Genomic DNA, 18,687 nt, shown 5'->3' with positions numbered 1-18,687 from the left:
GCAATTGTTCTATGGTGCTTTTATTTTTTTTTTTTTTTTTTTCATTTTAACAGTGTCAGTTCATAGAAAGAAAAAAAAAACCCAACTGTATGACTGACTCTCTGCATGTTTTGACAGTTTGAACTGAGTTACGATGTTAATGGACAGATTGCAATACTGCAAATTGGCTTCCAGGAACTGTGTTACCGATCCCTGTGTGGTGGTGGTTTGTCAATCCTTTGAAAACATCTACTGAGTAACACTGCCTACACTGTGTCTTACTCCAGCAACATACCATCCGCTTTGAGAAAACCTCCCAGCAGCTGCTGTTTAGTCTATAACAGAGACAGAAAAAATCCTAATAAAATAGCTATACAGCAGAACAATGTAAATTCAACACACAAGCCTGGAAGAGGAAAAAAACCCACAAAAACATATGGGCAGGTTTATCAGAGCAGACACAGGGCAAAATTCAGCTGTGCACAACAGGCCAATGCCAGGGCCAGATAGTACTTCAGTAACAATCTAAAGGCAAAGATAAACCTAAATAAAGAACAAGAAATGCAAACAAAAGAGTAATCTATTTGGTATATTATCTATTCAAGAATTTTTGTTTTGTAGGTATAAAGCACCACTATTGTTCTGTGTGTCACTGTATTAAAAATACCACCAAGTACTCAAAATAGATAAAACATACATGAACGTAACCAGCTTAGACACTGAAATTTTGGCACATATCAGTTGTGATCTCTAAAGCATAAAACTTCTAACATGCACATTTTGCTAGATAGTGCCATGACATGCATTTGCCCTGTGCAGGTAACTCTCAGGACATAATCCAGCTGGACAGGATGCTAAAAATCACTATAAAATAAAGGTATTGGAGACAAGTATGTGTTCTAGCAATTAACGAGACAATTCACTATAAAACAGTCTGCAACACAGAGAAGCAACAAACAGTTCTTCAGAAACAACACACTGAAACAAGAAAGTAGATCTGTTCATACTGATTTTAATGACACCTTCATCAAGAAGATGGGAATTACTGAACCAAACCAAGTCAATTACTTCAAATAGCCTGTGAATTTACAGGCAAGCACAAACAAGAAGGCATTAACAAAACGCCTCCTGTTTGTAAAGTCATTGTGTGGTAGCTGAGGAACAAACATGGAAAACTTCTGAGTGAAGTTGCTTTCCGTCCACTCTACCAAAATAAGCTACAGAGAAAAGTCATCTAAAGACATAGCATTTTTTTTTTTTCAAACCTGAAAAAAATATGAAATAAACTTCAATTGGTTAGTCCAGTATAGCTTTGAAATCTTGACAAAGAGATGGTTCTGTTACTGTTTTCAGTAGTGCCATAGTATCCTTTGGGATCTTCCTGAAGAGCTGCATCTTACCTACCAAAATATCAGAAACAATTCATTACTACTGCACGTAACCGACAATTCTGTTTTACAGAAAATTCTGGTGAAGTAATGAAATCAGTACTAGCTGAATCCAACTAAAAAGTCAGGACATCTGGAATATGGGGATACAAAAAGCTGTAATAAAATATGTTACTATTCTTTCACCCTTAAATGAGGCTAATAAATAAAAAGGTTAAAAATTGTATGTTAAAATATTAACAACGAAAACCAAGGAGCAAATTCCTCCTACTATGTCCTTGTAACGCTTCTCTGGATTTAAGAATTTGAATTATTTTAAAAAACTGTAAGACCATTTATTCCATAACTATATCAACCAAAAAAGGCCTTCTGTCAAGCTAGTTACTTTGAAAGACTCTGTTTTAAACAATTCTAAGGACAGGTCCTTATCTCACTGCTAATGTTTTACCTATAGCAGCAGTATTCCCAAACTATTTCTTTTCCCCCTCTATTTTCAGATGTGACACCAAAGTAGCCTATTCTTGGAAATGATATATTCAAAAACATTTAGAAAAATAAAATCACGTGGAAAATGCACCTTTTGCTGTAACACTGCCAACAGCAATTCTCCCTGCTGTGTGTGTTGCCTTGCAAGAGAAGACAGGCTAGCTTAAGGAAAGCCACCCTTAAGGTAGAAAACTTTGGAGACTAAATAAGGCTCTTAAATCAGGAATGACATTTTTATAAGACGACGTAACTGTTTTGAAACACAAAAGGTCATTGAGTCTATCATCAACAGAATTGCAGACAATAAAATGGACTTTTTAAAGATTAGGAAGAACACGTAAAACCCTAGCAACAGCTTAAGTCTGTTACCTAAACAGAGCTGACAAAATTGTCAATGGTGCAGAAAAGCAGAAGTGCTCAATAAATATTTGTTCTATATTTGAAAAGGAGACAGATGATGTATTTATACTTTACTATGATAAGGAAAGACTCTCGCTCCTTTCCCCACTGGTAATAACAGGAGAGATGTTAAACAGTAACTATCATTTAAGTACTTAACTCTGAAGAATGACGACAACTCGTACTGACAAGCCCCCCATGTTGATATTTAACAGGTTTTGGAATAGTGGGAAGAATCTCCTCCCAAAACCTACTAATTTGATATTGATTCCCATGGAGAGTAACAGAAAGGCACGTGCAGGGACACAAGGAAATAAAAAAAACGTTTACATCAATTCCTGTCAACAACATGATCTTACAGCAGTAGGTTTTATAGAGTTGATCCAAACTCCAAAATGACAACACAAAGTGTAGCTGTAAAGTCAACACAGGCGCTATTACGAGCCTTGGTTATCTTCGTGCTACAGATCACTGTGCCATACAGAGAAACTGAACTAACTTTACAGGAACACACCTGAGAACCAATGACTTCACTGTCACAGCTACTCTGATGTCTACACACGCTACTTGATTTCCAGAAGTAAGACAAAACTTAAAATACAGTGTTTAAAATTAATTCCTGTATCTCCACATAATGCTCAGCTCGGTAGTAATGCTCTCTACAGCATGATGTTTGGATTACAATAATATTACCCAGGAATAAGTCTTATGCAAGCCAAACAAAACTAACACATGACTGAATAGAAAACTATCTAATGATGTCTCTTTAAATGGATTTTAGTGCATTCCTGCAGAATTCAGAAACTTAGTATCTTGCTAAATTTGGAAGAAAATACAAATATAAACACCATGTACAATCAAGTGACTGAAAAATAGTCTTTGTCTATGATCAGAGCTCTTGGAGACAGGGAGATAATGATGCATGTTCCCACCAAGGGTATGCATATGACTTATCACTACAGACCAGGAGATGTCTTTGCACAGCTTTACAGGACCAGCCCGCTGATGCCTCACCTTCCCTCCTGCTCAGGTAGAGCATCTGGTGCCTTCTCAGTTCCTTTTCAAAAACAGTTTGAAATTATTTTTAAAAACCTCAGCCAACTCTTAGAGGAAGGATAAAGGCAGGTGGGAAGCAAATATACGTGCAGTCAAAGCACCTCTCGAAACTACAGTCATCAATAAGTATTCAAGTGGCATGACGAGCTGACCCCAAACAGCTACCCTCCTGCCAAACTACCTCGTAGATGTTTTGGGGGCTTTCCATAAAAACAGCAACTACAGAAGTGCTCCACCAAGTGTTGTATCAACCCTGGCAGCACAGGCAGAACAGGGCTAGTGGAAGGACAGGTAAGACTTCAGGGGGCTATAAGCAAATGAAGATCTCTCAGAGATGGCATTCGAGTTACTTGGGCCCCAGTGAGCAATGACAGCAAAAGCTTCTGTCTTAAAAGCCACAGCCTGCTAATTGTTTAGGTAGTCATTAAGCAAAAAAATCTCTGAACCCTTGATCTTTCAGCAGCGTACTTGAAGTCTCAGGTATTACCAAAAGAAACTGGGTCTTGTATATAATACAGAGTTGTCTTGACATTATGGATATGAAGAACAGATTCTGCCTCAGAGAAGATTTATGAAAGAACATCTGGAAATTACTCTTCTTTATAAAAGGAAATGTCACCATTAATTTCCTGCTTGTCTTTGGACCTTTCCTGCTTGGCAAGTACGACATTAATAGTTCTCCCCAGCAACTTAGGAAACACAGCTACTGCAATTCTATAAGGGCAATTCTCACTGCCAGAGGAGCCAACTGATGGGTGGTCAGCTTTCTCTTCTTGGGTTAGAAACTGGGTATACAGAGCTGGGCCTGGATCACACACAAGTTTTGGGTCAGTACAATGATTAGGCAAGAGGCTGTGAGGGTACAGCAGAAGGAACCTAATGAAAAATCATACGCAGGAAAAACTCATTGTCCAAATCTGGAAAGATTCCACCTCTACTTCCCAGCCCACTTTCCCTGTGTATCTGTGGTGATGTGATTTTGTGGGCAGGAGAGATCACTTTTATGGCAGATACACACACCCATGGAAGACAAGATCCTGTAGAACAATAAAGCCGCCTGGGGCTGCACTTCCACTCTGAACGTACTGTCAGATTCAACACTAAAGCATGCACAGAGAAGGTTGGGGGAGCTTTGTATTGGATCATAGTCTGCTAGTCAAAGATCCCAAGAGCAAAACCTTCAGCATTCAAGATGAAAACTTAGATGTGCTCTATATACATCTTAGAGAAGTGACACAGCTCCCAAAGAAGCAATTATCCTACAGGGTGCAACTACTGCCTTCTCTGCTCGGTTCTTCCATTTCTGTCCTCTCTACGTGAAGCAAGCAGCCACCTCTTTCCGTCCCAGAGGCAGGCCTGCTTCCTCTGGTACTTCTAGAGAACTGGCCCCTCAGCAGCAGTGAGCAGACATGGTGGTTTTGACTCTGGTTTTGGTGCTGGTAACTCTGAGAGAAGAAGCTTCTCTGAGAGAGGCCACTGGAGTTCTGCTCCATACAGAAAGTCCGCTGCTGTCAGGAACATGCCTGACATGCAATACTGACCATCAGTTCTGTTCCTGTAAATGTTGAAGTGTCTTCTTTGATGGACTCACACTGCACCACCAAAAATCAGACAGTGTACACTCCGGCATTGCTGCGAGCCTTTGGTATGGGAAGGAAATGCTTTCTTCCAGAAGCAGAACTGCTTTCTTTTTGGAACACTGGGCCTCAGCACAGGTATCAAGGGAAGCTTGCAATACACTTAAAATCAAATAGCGGTTATTCTGGAACCGGACTGCAGAATTTCTCAGTATTGTATAAAAAAACCCCACCCATGTAATTATTCATTCAGAGCGTGAATTACAGTGTCAGTGTGGAGAGACTGGCCTTCACTGCAGCTAAATTCAACAACAGTACTGACCACCTCACAGAAGCCTACTGCTGTTCACTTTTAGTATCTTGGAACTGAAAATTCTATTATTTCTGTGGCTGCCCTGGGAACAGATTGCACAACTGGTCAAAGAGAGACCTCCTGAGAGGCCATGTACAGACAGCTTTTTTTCACTAAGTAGAAGAGTTAGAGATTGTCAACACCTCTCCATCCCAATGCAGCACATGCACTGCAGCACATCCTTCTGTTTCCATGTGATCCCAGTGACACTTTTTGTAAGAGTTTACATTGCAAGAGCAACTTATTTATTTGCCAGTCAACCTACATTTAAACAAATAGAAAACTGAGCATTCATGTTCCATTTAGTTCAACTTGCTGAGAATGCTTATATGATTAACCCAACCTTATTAAGCTTTCTGAACTGTACAAACTTATTCAGTGCCAAGTATCAATAGCTGTCCCCACAGCTCTAGAACATGCAATGCTGAAAAACACACTGCACACTGTTTAATTTGCCTATTTATACTCAGTAAATTTGATTAAAATCAGAAAGCTTGTTAATGTACGTTTTAGAACAACATTTTATGATAAGAGAACTTTAAAAATAGATTAGATTCAAAGTTTTATTAAAATTAACCATATTTCAAAGTGGAAAAAATCAAATACTTACAGGCTTTTAGGGGCTTAAGCAGGCATTTGTAAACAACTTTGTGGTTTGCCAGTTTGACAGTGAAGGCATGGTAGCAGAGCCATTCTGCTGCCTCAGAAGGGAACATGCCAGATGCACCTTTGTTACCTAAAGTAACCCCTAGAGACAGGACAGGAAAATAATGACAGTGAAAATGAGAAGCATTAAGAAGTATGTCTGACTTGTTTCTTTCTATAAGATCACTCCAAGAGTTTTTACTGAAAACCTATGTAGTCAATAAAGTCCCCTATGTCAGCAGCGGACTAAAACCTGAAACATTTTAGTATTTTCAGGAAACTGAGTTTAGGAAAAAAAACGTGCTGTGATTCCTATCATGCACTCCGTATTTTCCATTTTTAATCTTCACCTCAAAATGACACAATCTGACTTCATATCAAAAAAACCCCAAAACAAACCAAAACAGACTACTTCATAGCCATTAACATGTTATACCTGCGTTTTTTGCTTTCAGTATAGAATAACAGCATGATGCAGTCTCAGCAATGATCCTTAGGAAGAAACAAGGATTGTTTCTAACTTGCTGGTTGAATGGAAGTTGGAGAACACAGGCGTGGAACCTGTTCAACAAAACCAGCCTGTTTAATTAGAAGTCATTCGCAATTCCAAGTGAAACTATGATTACATACCTTAGGCACTATATAACATTTAAAAGCACCCAACCGTCTTTAGCTACATCCATACTGTTACCATACTTCACCTCTCCTATATATATATATATATACACAACCCTGGAGTGTCAGACACATAGGATGTTTGTAAATTCTGTCCTGAAAGATCTTGAAGCTGTCTGCCTTGGTAAACGATTCATTTTCTGAGGACAACTGTCTTAGGTGTAGGGAAAGTTGAACTACACATCCTAAGAATTCCTCATCACAGACCATGCAGCCAGAGAACACCCACATGAGAGCAGGTGAGAAGAAGAAGAAAGCAAAACAAAACTCCACAACAAATTCTGGTCAGGAATTCAGGAAAACAGACCTCCAAGTGATGTAGTGTTCCACAGAACAGGATCCCCACTCTTTTGTCTGTTTGGAAGCCAGTTCTATGGAAATTACTTGTACTGTATGCTCCCTTGGATCTCTGTTTGGACATATTTTAAAACTGCTGGCTTTTGGTTGTTTTGTTTTCTTTTTCTTCAGACTCTGGCATTATAATCCTGCTTCTGCTGAATATAGTCAACAATTACAACACTGATTTTTAGCTTCTCAGCAATGCATATACTTGTTTATTAAATTAACCCAGCATAGGTGTTCCTGCTCTGGCAGGGGGATTGGACTAGATGATCTTTTGAGGTCCCTTCCAATCCCTGACATTCTGTGATTCTGTGATAAGTGTAATCACTTCAAGAACTTCTGAAATTTTAAAATACTTAAAGGATAAACCTAATTACCACACTGCATCACAGAGCTTTGGCTGAATTAACCTGACAAGCTGATAGCTTGGTGGACAGTTTTTAAAAGGTACTCTAACCGAGTTAGACACTTTGTTAGGGTGTTACCATAAACTCAAACAGAAGTAATTAAATAATCATGTGCAACATGAGAGAAAAACTGTAAGTCACTCACAACACAAAGTTCAAGAGTTTGACACATCAGTGCTGTACTAGACAAGTCCAATTACATTTCATGGACACAAGAAAGATACAGGGTGAATATAGACCAAGCTGAGTTTAAGAACAAAACTGTCACTTCCTGACAAGTATAAGCCTAGCAAAAGAGCAACACCTGATTTCTGTAAAGAGAGAAGCACCTCTTGCACCTTTTTTGCATTAAAACAATAAATAAACAATTACTTGGTGCTGCCAATCAAAGTTTTCGATGCACAAAGATTAGTATTTTCTCCCAACTTGCTTATCAGTTGTGATTTCTCTCTCTTTGTTTAAAACATTCACTTCCTCTGCTGGTCAAGAATGGCTCACAAAATCCAAAGTATTACCAGCTAAGGAGCAATTAAGAAATCAGCAGCACCTAAGAAACTGCCATCAACTTGGCAGAATGAAACCTCAGTTCAGGTGAAGTTATACAGGTCAAAGTTCTATGTGATTTTAACCGATACAAAGTTCTAAATATAAACTGATTAATGAGTCATCACTTTTCTGAAGCAAAACAAACTGCTTTTCTTGAGGTCAGCTGTCAATACCAAGAGACACTGAAAATCCATTTAGTGAAGTGCCACTTAAACACGCACAACAATATAAACCTGTATCCCAAATCTAGTAATATTATGCAAGATCAGTGTTGAAACAAGAATAACATGACTTAAAACTGACATTTACCACTGCACATTCATATCACACACTTTTTCCTGATCTGCAGCTCCTCCATGTGCCAAGAAAGAGTAATGAAATATTCAGAGTTACTGCAGAAGACAACAACCTACCTGTAAGCCTGCAGTAAAAAAATCTTGTAGATGTTAATGAAAACTGTTCTAAGGCTGTTGATCTAGAACAGAACAGAAATAGAGCCATAGGAAAGTTTCAGTGTCGTGATTGTGTTTGTTCAAGTTCAACAGCATAAGATTATTTAGAGATCTAAAGAAAAAAACATTTTATGCTAAACTTCAAAGATTTATGTACCTAAGTTAACAGTGCTGTGAAGGCTCAACTCTGGAATATGCTGAGACCCCACATTTCACTTGATGTCAACATTACCGAGTTATGTGGATTACCTCTCAAAATCAACTTTTATTAGAACTCAAAGCAGTTTTAATGTTCTTTATTACAAATCACAATATTCCCAAAAATCCATTTCCATATTCTCACCTGTAAATCAAGAAATAAACAATGGCATTTCAGTTTGAGGACTGTAGTCAGTTTGTATTTCATGCTTTTCCCAGCTGTTCTACTTGAATTGAAGGAAAGACTTGATCTGATAGAAGAACAGGTATAACTAGAAAGAAAAAAAAGGAGTTAAACAAACTCCATGGGCTAACAGACTAAACTAAATTCTGTAAAGTAAGACCCATTTACCTTCTCACATTACAGTGATTGCCTGGTAATCAATGAGCCAGTAGATAAAAGATGACTATAACTAAATTAACTTTAGAAAGAGACCAGACATTGTGGCACTAAGGCTTTTAGCTAAGGAACGTCTTTAATACTCCAGGGCTGAATAATTCACCCTGCTAAAAAACCAAAACCAATAACCTTAAACAAAAACTAGATGTATTTCTGAAACATGCAGTCTAGCCAGACCATTCTTAATGACTCCAGTGACTACCAAGTTATGCTTTGTGACCCCTGCAGCACAGGGGCTTGAACTGGAAACCACCTCAGCTCACCCTGGTGTTCTGGTTACTTAAGTCAAGCTTATAAAAAAAAAAAGTGGCCCTTTTAACAAACATCCTCAAGATTTCGATTAGTGTCTCCCAAACCAGTAGCGCTAATGCCCTCATCAGCATACACTGTTTCTTTTAGAAATACAGCTAGTGAATAAATCTCTTTGGCTGTTGATTTTAGTCCTTTGTTGTTGCACAAAATCACGTTTTATAAATTCCTTTCCTACACTGATCAAGCTGTTCTGTTTTGCAAGATTACTGATGAATTTAATTGCTCTGGTGATGGAAAACTTCCTCCTAATTTCCCACTTAAATGTCTGGATTGAATGTTTATACTAAATATGGTCAATAACACAACAATATTATCCTTCAGTTTAAAAGGTTCTTTCTTGTTAATTTAGCAAATATCTAATGCTGTCTCTAGCAGTCCATGTAAAGGGTCTAGTTGCTAGTTTAAAGAGAGGTTATTTCTCCCCTACACTACCATCTAAAGTGTACCAGAGGTAAAACCTCTGATGTTGAAAGGATTAGCAGTCCCTATAGTCTATACAAAATTAAACACAATCTGTAGTTGATGTTATACTTACTGCTTCTTTTAGAAAGATTTTAAAAAGTAATTTAGAACAATAAATTTAGTTATATGATGAGGTACAACACAGTGCATAATGGTGAAAGAAGCTGAACTGAGGTGAGCAAAGAAATTTCCTCTGAACCATGTAGCCACCATACAGCACATGACTGCTGGTCACTAGTGACCTGTGCCACACTCAATGGTGTTAATGGTATGTACACTCCACCAGGCTGGAATGAAGAAAATAGCAGGCTGCACAGCAGAATAAAACGTTTAGATTACTCAATAAGAAACAGAATTGTAAAATGTATTTTGCAGTTAATTCAGCTACAGGATTCACAAGACACCCTTGTGCTTCTCACACTATGTACAATATGCTATAAAGCTGACACTGGTGTGTACAACTCTATTTACCTGGAGTAATCGCAGTAAACCTCAAGTGTCTGTATATCTAGTAACAAACCACACCATGGGACCAAACGACAATCTGGCAGCTGTTTAAATTTGGAACATCCTGGGATATCATCAACAGGAAAATTCACGACTGTCTTATGGGGGTTTATTAAAAAGCCATACTCAGGAATACCTGTTGCTAGAGTCCTAAAACAGATATAAACAGTTAGCCTAACTGCCCCCCACAAAAGCAAACAAAAACACCCCACCATGCTGCAAGACACATGAGCCTGCATAAAGCGACAGAAACCAAAGAATAAAGGCAATGAAAACCAACTCTTTAGGTTGAGGAATACAGCTAGAAATAAACAAAACTGAAAATATTAGAGGTAAATACATAAAATAAATAAATAAGCTTATGGATATGAGAATAATGGAGAAAAACTTTGACAGATAAATGCAAATTCAGAACTTAAGCCATAAAACACTTGAGACAAGCTGCATAAACCACTCTCACACAAAACATTGAGATCAAAATCACTGGAAAGACAGATGAAGAGTTACTGGTTTTGAAAATTAACAAAAAAAGGAGAAGCCACATAACAGGAACTTCATTTATCCAATGAAAAGTTTTGAACTTTCTCCACCAAGTTTTTCATAAGGATGTTTTCATTGTCAGAATGAAACACATTGGAACAGCAGAGCCATCTCATGGACATGCAGCAATTTGTGTTACTTGGTGATGTATTCATGTGCAGGCTTCATCCTTTTAAAGAGAGGAAAAGGTAGGCTCTTCTTGTTGGTGAGTAATAGTCATAATGCTGTCTCCTCAAAATTAGTTAATTTATTGAGCTCCACAGTCCTAATACTTTATTAGAAGAAACTTACTGCTCCATTTGTGGCAGAGAGTTCACAGGACCTGTAAGCAGTTCTGGAAAACTTGCACAGAAGAGGTACTTGTCTACAGAAAATCAACACGGCTGGTGCAGAAGTTGATATAGAACAAAGAGGCAGATAACTTCAAAGAGCAAATAGGGCAATATCTGCAATGCTACTGCAAGTGACATGCAGGAAAGATGATACAGAGATCAACAGCTTGAGGCATCCCCAGCCTTTTAATGTGACTTACCATTTCCAGAACTGTAAATCCAAACACCCCTAGAAATTTATTTCTGTTCTGATAAGGAAATGAGGACAAATGAAGTCTTCAAAGTACACTAACCACTACTTAGTACAATTTATTCTTCAAATGGCACTTAATTGATTTCCCCACCACCTTTCAGGCTTACAACAGAGCTGTATCTTTCTGACTACTGAAAAACATGACACAACTGCATTGCAGATGCTAAACTTTTCTTCAAGACCTCTCATTTGGATCCTTAAAACTGTCTTTAGTACGAGCAGAACTCTTCTTGGATACTGACTGTACATTCATAGCTACAGTAACCAGAAACTTCTTTTGGGGCCCAATTTTTTTTAGAAAAGGTAGCACTGAAGCACTGTAAAGAATAACTGTCTGAAAACCTCTGCATGAGCTGCATGATACCATGATATCAGCATCTTCAAATACTAACACCAGAATATTAATGACAAGAAAATTCTTAGCAATATTGGATCAGAAGAAAGTTGCACTCTTTCCCTGGGAACAGAAGGTAGCAGCACACCTGCTTAGTTACATTTTAAGAACGTAACCAAGACAACTTAAAAATTTGAGGCAAAATGTCTTAAAAGACAACTGTCAGCTGCTTTGGTCAGCCTGCACTACTAATTGCTGCTAGAAGCTCCATCAAGGTCAGTAGCTGGGTCCCTAATTTAAACTTCAGCAGGAATCCCCCGCCTCTCTGAACTGCAACAGATTGTTAGTTGACCATCAAGAATGTCACTATTAGGATTCTTCCCAGACACATGCTGCCAGCAAGGACTCCAAAATAGCCTTTCATTATTAACCCATAAACCAAATACACCTATATGTACAAGCACATATAAAGATGAAAAAGAATGACCTAAAAGTTTTTTGTTAATGTTTATTACTTTGAAGACAATGTCTTTAATAGCATACCTTAGAAAAGTTCTTGCCTGCGTTAAATGTGGCGTAACCAGCAAAAAGTCATCAATTAGACGTATTAGGACTCTGTAATCAAGAAGAAACTGATGTTAGACTTTTTGATATGTAAACCTTTCAAATTTTTGTCATACTCTTCAGAGCGACAACATGCTCAGTTTAATTTACAAGAATGTAGAAGCCAATATGAACTCCAAAACAAGTCTCTTGAAGAAATTCTTAGTTCTGCTTCTTTCCTAAAATAAATTTAAAAAAAAGAAAAAAAAATAAATAAAAGAAAGTAAAGGTGTTGCCTACATGAAACATGACAGCAATTTACAGCACACAAGCTATTCCTCAGCTGCTACTTGGATGCAGGGTTTTACACTTTTCCAGAGGAGAATTTGCAGTATCTTGATTCATGAGACAAGGAAAGGAGGTGTAATACTAGGTACACAAGCGGATACCAGATTCTTGGTGTGCTCTAATCCTGTATCTTTGTTTACCAGGCAATAACCTGTTTGCGAAGCTATAACTTGAATGCAGAACAGACTACAGCTTACCACTGTAAAAGCCGGAATTCCCTTTTCCAACATAATTCATGCCCCAAGCATGCCCATATTTTTCTGATAAATCCTGCCTAGTAGGGCTTCAAACAACAACCAACATGCCTTGTAAAAAGTCTACAATAAATCTGTGACCTTGATAAAATGTTAAGATTTACAGATGGTGGATTGGAAAGCCCTCAGGGAGAAGCCTGGAATATCAGAAGGCCTGTAGTGAATAACCCATCTTGTCTGAGGACAAAAGACCGCAGATTTTGTGGGAACAAATGTGGGAGAACCATAAACTTCTCAGATGTACAGGAAAGCTTGTCAGACTCCTTACAGCATCCCTAAATACCCTTTGTAAGAGCAAGTCTCCTACCCACAGATCTTGGAAAGCTTATTTTCAGCACTTTTCTTCACAACCTTATGACAGAGAAATTCCCACACAAAACAACCACAGTGACACTGAAACTGTGGAGATTCTTGTGTGCACCAGGCTCCTCATGGAGAGTTGGAAGTCCTTGAAATTCAAAATTAATCTTCAGAGAAAATGGCTAAAGCATATACTATAAATCATGCATTACTGTAATAGAGCACAGATCAAAGCATCCCTACCCATCCTGCTGCACTCCACAGAGTAATTTGTTTTCCATGTCTCCATAGCATAAGCTGCAAAGCAAGGTTGACAAAATGGAGCCCTGTGGAATTCCACAGCACTGTAAGTAGTACCTAGTAAAGAAGGAAAAGAAAAGAAAAAATCAAAACATATAAGAAGATTGCAACAGCCACTAAACATTTTTTTTCCCAAGTATAACATGTTTCAATAAGAAATATGCTACATGCATGCTAGTTAGACTTAATTTTTTTTTGTTCTTTCCTCCAATAATCTACATCTAATTCCACACATATTAAGCAAAACAGTGAAAAAAGCCACCAATACACATATTCCTTTCTTATTAAGAAAATCCATCAGACAACTGCCATGAAACAAAAGAAATTTTATAACTGATCTCAAATCACACTTATTCTTCCCTCTTTCAGCTGCAGTCACCCTTCATTTAAGCTTTCTAATTATGTTACATCTTAAATAGCTTCAAAACAAATATTCTACGAGAAATTAAGTACACTAGACAAATCTTTCGAACTATAGTTTATTTCAATTATTATCCAAACAGCTCCTAGCAGGTGGCCACTAAAAATCCACAGGCTGAAGCTCATATTGTACATTTACATCAGGAATTGAATTCAGGTGGATTTGGAGACAGAACATTTCAAACTTTTATCAGAAACAGCAGGTATCCACATGAAATTCAAATATAAACGCTCACCAATATCAAATCTTGTTAAGTTTTCTGAAAAAAAGCACTTTCAGTATCACGAGTCAGCGTAAAGATGTCTAACTATGGAATAATTTAAATCAATAATTTAAGTGGAGGTGTTTATTCTTTGTTTATACTTGCACAGCATGACATGGTCAAGGAAAATATTTTCTTGATTGTTTTTGCTTGGGGTTTCTTGTTGTTGTTTGTTTTTCCCCACAAATATATACTTCTTTAATTTTAGGGAAATTTCTGATGGCTCAGCCCAATATAGCACGTGATCTGGTTTTACACATCCCAGCTATACTGTAAATCATATTTATTTCATCATTTAACTGCTCAGGTGTGAAACTATCTTGCTTCTAATTAGGAAAAACCACTACATCCTCTGAAATACTAACCCTTATTATTTGTAATTATACTCAATATCCCTCCCCCTGCTTGAAAAGTTCACTGAAGTCATTTTGCAAGAGTAAATCTTGATGTGTTTCTCATGGCTTCAAAGAATTCGTACAGAAATGGCCAGAGGGAGGTTCATTAACACTTCCTTTATTTTGTTACTTGTATAAAGCCAGGAAGACTACACAGTAATAGCAATGTGTCACATCTAGATAGGATACTGAAGACAGAGTGCCCCATGACCTTCTAGATTTTTCTATGCTGGCAACACCAGAATGAGTATGCCCCACAATACCCCAGGGAATTATTTTCACGACACTCCTTTGAAGCAGTGAGATAATACAGGGTGTTTCAAAAAGATAGACCCAATTTCAAAGCAGTATCTTTCGTGATGGAAACACTACAATTACACAAAAATTTACAAAAGGTTTAATGAGTTATCTAGAGGTAATCATTGGAAACTCTGTGTCCCACCCTCTCAAATGTTTCATTCATGGCCAGTTTGTGGTTGCAGAGATATAGTGATTTCAAATTTGGCTCATCTTTTTGAAACACTCTGTATATTACAATGTCCATTTTGCCATTACTACATGAATGACTTAGTGAAACTGAAGAGAATGAACTCATGCAACTGGACACCAGAGCCATATATTATATTCTAGCATTGATCTTAACTGTTTTGAGTCATCTGCAAATTTTTCTAGCAATAATTTTACACTTTTCCAGAATTCTGATAAATGGTATTAAAAGATTCCTTCTAGGTCCCTAGCTCAACAATCAGCATTCTTCTCAAAACATCAAGTGAATGTTGACTGTGATGGCTTTTTGAGAAGCATCAGTTAAACGGTATATTCGTTTACTAAGCGTATTTGCAGCTTGGAGTTTTTTTGGGGAGTTTTTTAGCAAATGAGAACGAGCTACTTAAAAAAGGCAAATTCATTACAGGACAACCAGTACTTTTTCAGCCAAGCTGCAACTGAATTTACAGAAGTGTGGAGTTGGCTTTCTGAGGGTGTGCTTTTTAAAAAACTATTAAACTTTTACTAAACATACTGATGCCAGTTAGTTCTTATTAATGGCATGCTACGTCAGCGTACTTGTGATCCTGCCAGAGGGAGTGTAAGCATCAATGCTAGAAAAACCTATAAAAGCTTCTCAATTTGCCTCCTTGAAAGCTTTTCTCCTCCTCCCTCAATCCTGTGAGATTAAGTGTTCTAAAATAAAGGTATTTTTTAAAGAGCGGGAAGCTATTCATTCTCATATACCTCACCCTGAATTTACAAAGATCACACAAGTACTTGCTTTTTAGATACCGCGCACATTTGCCACCTACAGGCAAAATGTAAATACCAGACCGGAATTTCTACCAACACAAGAAGAAATCTGCATTACTACCCTCTATAACATCTGATTCCTAATTTTGGAGTTGCCAATAATTTAAATTCCTATTACCTTTTATTGCAACGTGCCAAATAGCAAGGCCATACAGAATAGGTGTAATTTTGCATTACAAAGAAATTACTACAAAGGCTCTTGAATGATTGCTTGGATGTTAGATTTTGTTCACCACTATGGGATGCATAAAATATTGGGATCCAACATTTTGAAGTATTTTTCTTTTGAACTACATCTGCAGTTTTAAATGAAAAAGGTTATATATTTGTAGAATAATGCATTCTGTGTATAGTTAACATCATCCAGGTGGGAAAGAGAAATGCTATACAAATACGAATTTCATTCCAAACTTTTCATGCTTTTATGGGGCTTAAACTGATACACAGATTTCAATCTAACATGAAACAAAAATCTTTAAAATGCAGCTAGCAAAAAGTGCCCTGAGCCAGTTAAAAGTATTCTGCTTAACAAAAAAAAACCCCACAACCAAACAAAAAGCTCTAACACACTACACGAAGAAAAACTAACTTATTTTTTACCTGTTCCCAATCTCCAGGATGTTGTTACTTATCATGTGAAGAAAAAAATTAAACAGGCTGGAACTTGTCTCATTAAAAGTTAAGCTCTACAAATGGGATAAAACAAGACGAGATTTTTACTTTAGAAATGTACTGAAACTAAAAACACATTATAAACTTAAAAGATGCACAGAAATCTTTATAAGAAGTCACACTGTAGTAGTTCAAACCCCTAAGGTAAGAAACAAAATGCCTGAAACCAAGATCTGAACATACACACTAAAAAGCTGCTCACATTCAACAAGTCAACAGTACTTCTTTTGTTTTTGTTGTTTTGCTTTAGGAGAAAAACAGTTGTGATTGGTGCTACATGGGAAAATAGTCAAATAAAACATGTAAAATCACTTCAAGTGCTGGTATATGATATTGGATTATAACAATTTATGAGACCTCACTCTTTTGGCCACTTTCTATCCTGCAGGACAATTTCTGTAACTATCATGCTCTTCATAATTCCCCGACATAGATACACTCGCCAGTTCTGCTGCAAAATATTCTGTGCCATAAATTCCCAATGATTCCATGCAAGAGTGTCCACTCAATCTTTATGAAGCTTTTTGCATTAAAAATTGTGTAAAAAATATTTTTGAGCAGTTTAAACCCCTTTGACACTGACTTAATGAAAACTAAAGCAAAATTACTTCCTATTTGCATAGATGGACATCAGACAAATGCACACAGCTTTTGACAGAGCCATGTGAGATCATGGTTATTTGTGTGAAAAACTAACATGATGCACCTGTGGTACAGATACACAGGCTGACATGATACTTTTTTCAGAATACTTTTTTTAAAAAAAAAAATTTAAAGTAATGACACTCATACACACAAATGTAAAATATTTTGAAATGCTGCTGTTCATGTAATATCTAGCATAGTAATCCAAATCAGATGCCCACTGGAAAAAAGAGCAAAACAAAACCTATGTACATATCATAAATTCAGCTACTTTACATTTTCATCCATGTACTTATTAGGCCCTTTGCACTTTGTAGGTACCCTGCATTTTCCATCACCCACACTGTATGTTCTACTCCCCCTTTGTCCATAGATATCCAAGATTATTTTACTTTTATGTTAGAAGCATAAATTACCCTTTTTAAAAAATGCCCATCTTGTCATCTGATGCTCAGGATCTTGTAGGTTGTTATGGAACATTATGAGGCCAAGCAATCAAATGCATTAAGAAAGTGACTGAGCATAAAGCCTACTTCTATGCTTCCTCTGTCATGCTCCTTGCACAGAGGGAAGTCTTGAGAAGAACTATTTGGAATTAGTACAGTTCTCTGCAGCCTAAGTATTAAAACAACATAAAGATGCTTGCTTCTTGTAGCAAAGTGTTAGAGTAAATTTAAAATACATATAATTTTTAACCATACTTCAATTCACTGAAAGCGAGAAATCTCTTTAAGCGATAAGTACAAGAACTGATCTTATTTTGTGCTGCATTTTAACTCTTCTAAAGAAGAGTTTATTCTCATCAATCCTGGCAGGCAATCATTAAAATAAGGGTTTCTTTTTTTAACATCAGTTTTCTATTCTGCTCAGTTTGCTATTCAAAATGTCATATCTATTTCCTTAGCCACTTAGCTTAGAATACATTTTGTTCATTCTTCTTTACATTTTGGAGATAGTAAGTATTGAAGCCCTTCTTTACTAGATAGTTAATTACTGCTTGAAAGCTGTTGCAACAAACAATGGAATTAGGAAAGGAAGAAGAAAACACTGGTTACAATGAAAGTTTGAGACGACAATGAGAAACTCCGGGAAAAGTCTAGGACACTTTGTCAAATTTCTTGCCTTGAACACTATTATAAACACCAAAGAAAAGATGACAGAAGTGTCTCTATGGAAAGTGCTGGGTAACTAGAAGAGAGGTAGTGTCACCACGTAATATGTACATTCAATTAAAAATCCCAGTCTTCCTCTACTTCTTCTGTATCTTTCTTTTTCAGTTGAAAAGAAGCCTCCCAATACTTACCTGTTCAACTACTATTGCATTTTGCAGTGAGGTACTCTCCTGAAGATGGGACACAAACTGCTTCATGTCTGGTATAAAATCCTTAAAAGTAGAAACCTGTATATCGAGCGTAAAGAAATAAATGACAAAAGCAGTAGAAAATTCAGTACAAGACTCTTTTATTCAGTGAATGTCAAAGGGCCAGCCTTATTGCATCATTTTAATCCAACAACTCTGCTATTGTTAAAAAATACCTCCCTCACATATCTCTATTTCCATAACTCATTTATCTTTACTCTTACTAGCATAAGAGCAGAAAGT

The 18,687-nt window shown here is 37.1% G+C and overlaps 2 protein-coding genes across 2 annotated transcripts in view; one reads left to right on the top strand and one right to left on the bottom strand.

The window, feature by feature from the left end:
* Positions 1 to 222, top strand: part of LOC308053299 (sodium-dependent neutral amino acid transporter B(0)AT3-like) — a gene marked incomplete at its 3' end in the record, with an annotated part of 33,359 nt that extends 33,137 nt beyond the window's left edge. The window contains exon 14 of the mRNA XM_080364155.1: positions 118 to 222. Within this exon, the coding sequence (XP_080220281.1) occupies positions 118 to 222 (105 nt within the window). The remainder of the gene's footprint in view (positions 1 to 117) is intronic.
* Positions 223 to 1,275: 1,053 nt separating this feature from the next.
* TERT (telomerase reverse transcriptase) overlaps positions 1,276 to 18,687 on the bottom strand; it is a gene marked incomplete at its 3' end in the record, with an annotated part of 33,151 nt that continues 15,739 nt past the window's right edge. The window contains exons 7-16 of the mRNA XM_080340481.1: positions 18,388 to 18,483; positions 16,368 to 16,453; positions 13,331 to 13,444; positions 12,186 to 12,257; positions 10,148 to 10,333; positions 8,648 to 8,774; positions 8,266 to 8,327; positions 6,319 to 6,443; positions 5,848 to 5,985; positions 1,276 to 1,379 (exon numbers count right to left, since the gene is read on the bottom strand). Coding sequence (XP_080196607.1) covers positions 1,276 to 1,379; positions 5,848 to 5,985; positions 6,319 to 6,443; positions 8,266 to 8,327; positions 8,648 to 8,774; positions 10,148 to 10,333; positions 12,186 to 12,257; positions 13,331 to 13,444; positions 16,368 to 16,453; positions 18,388 to 18,483 — 1,110 coding nt within the window. The remainder of the gene's footprint in view (positions 1,380 to 5,847; positions 5,986 to 6,318; positions 6,444 to 8,265; positions 8,328 to 8,647; positions 8,775 to 10,147; positions 10,334 to 12,185; positions 12,258 to 13,330; positions 13,445 to 16,367; positions 16,454 to 18,387; positions 18,484 to 18,687) is intronic.

This window comes from Nesoenas mayeri (assembly GCF_963082525.1).
Source record: "Nesoenas mayeri genome assembly, chromosome: 2".
Taxonomy (NCBI): domain Eukaryota; kingdom Metazoa; phylum Chordata; class Aves; order Columbiformes; family Columbidae; genus Nesoenas; species Nesoenas mayeri.
This window is presented reverse-complemented; position numbering and strand designations above follow the sequence as displayed.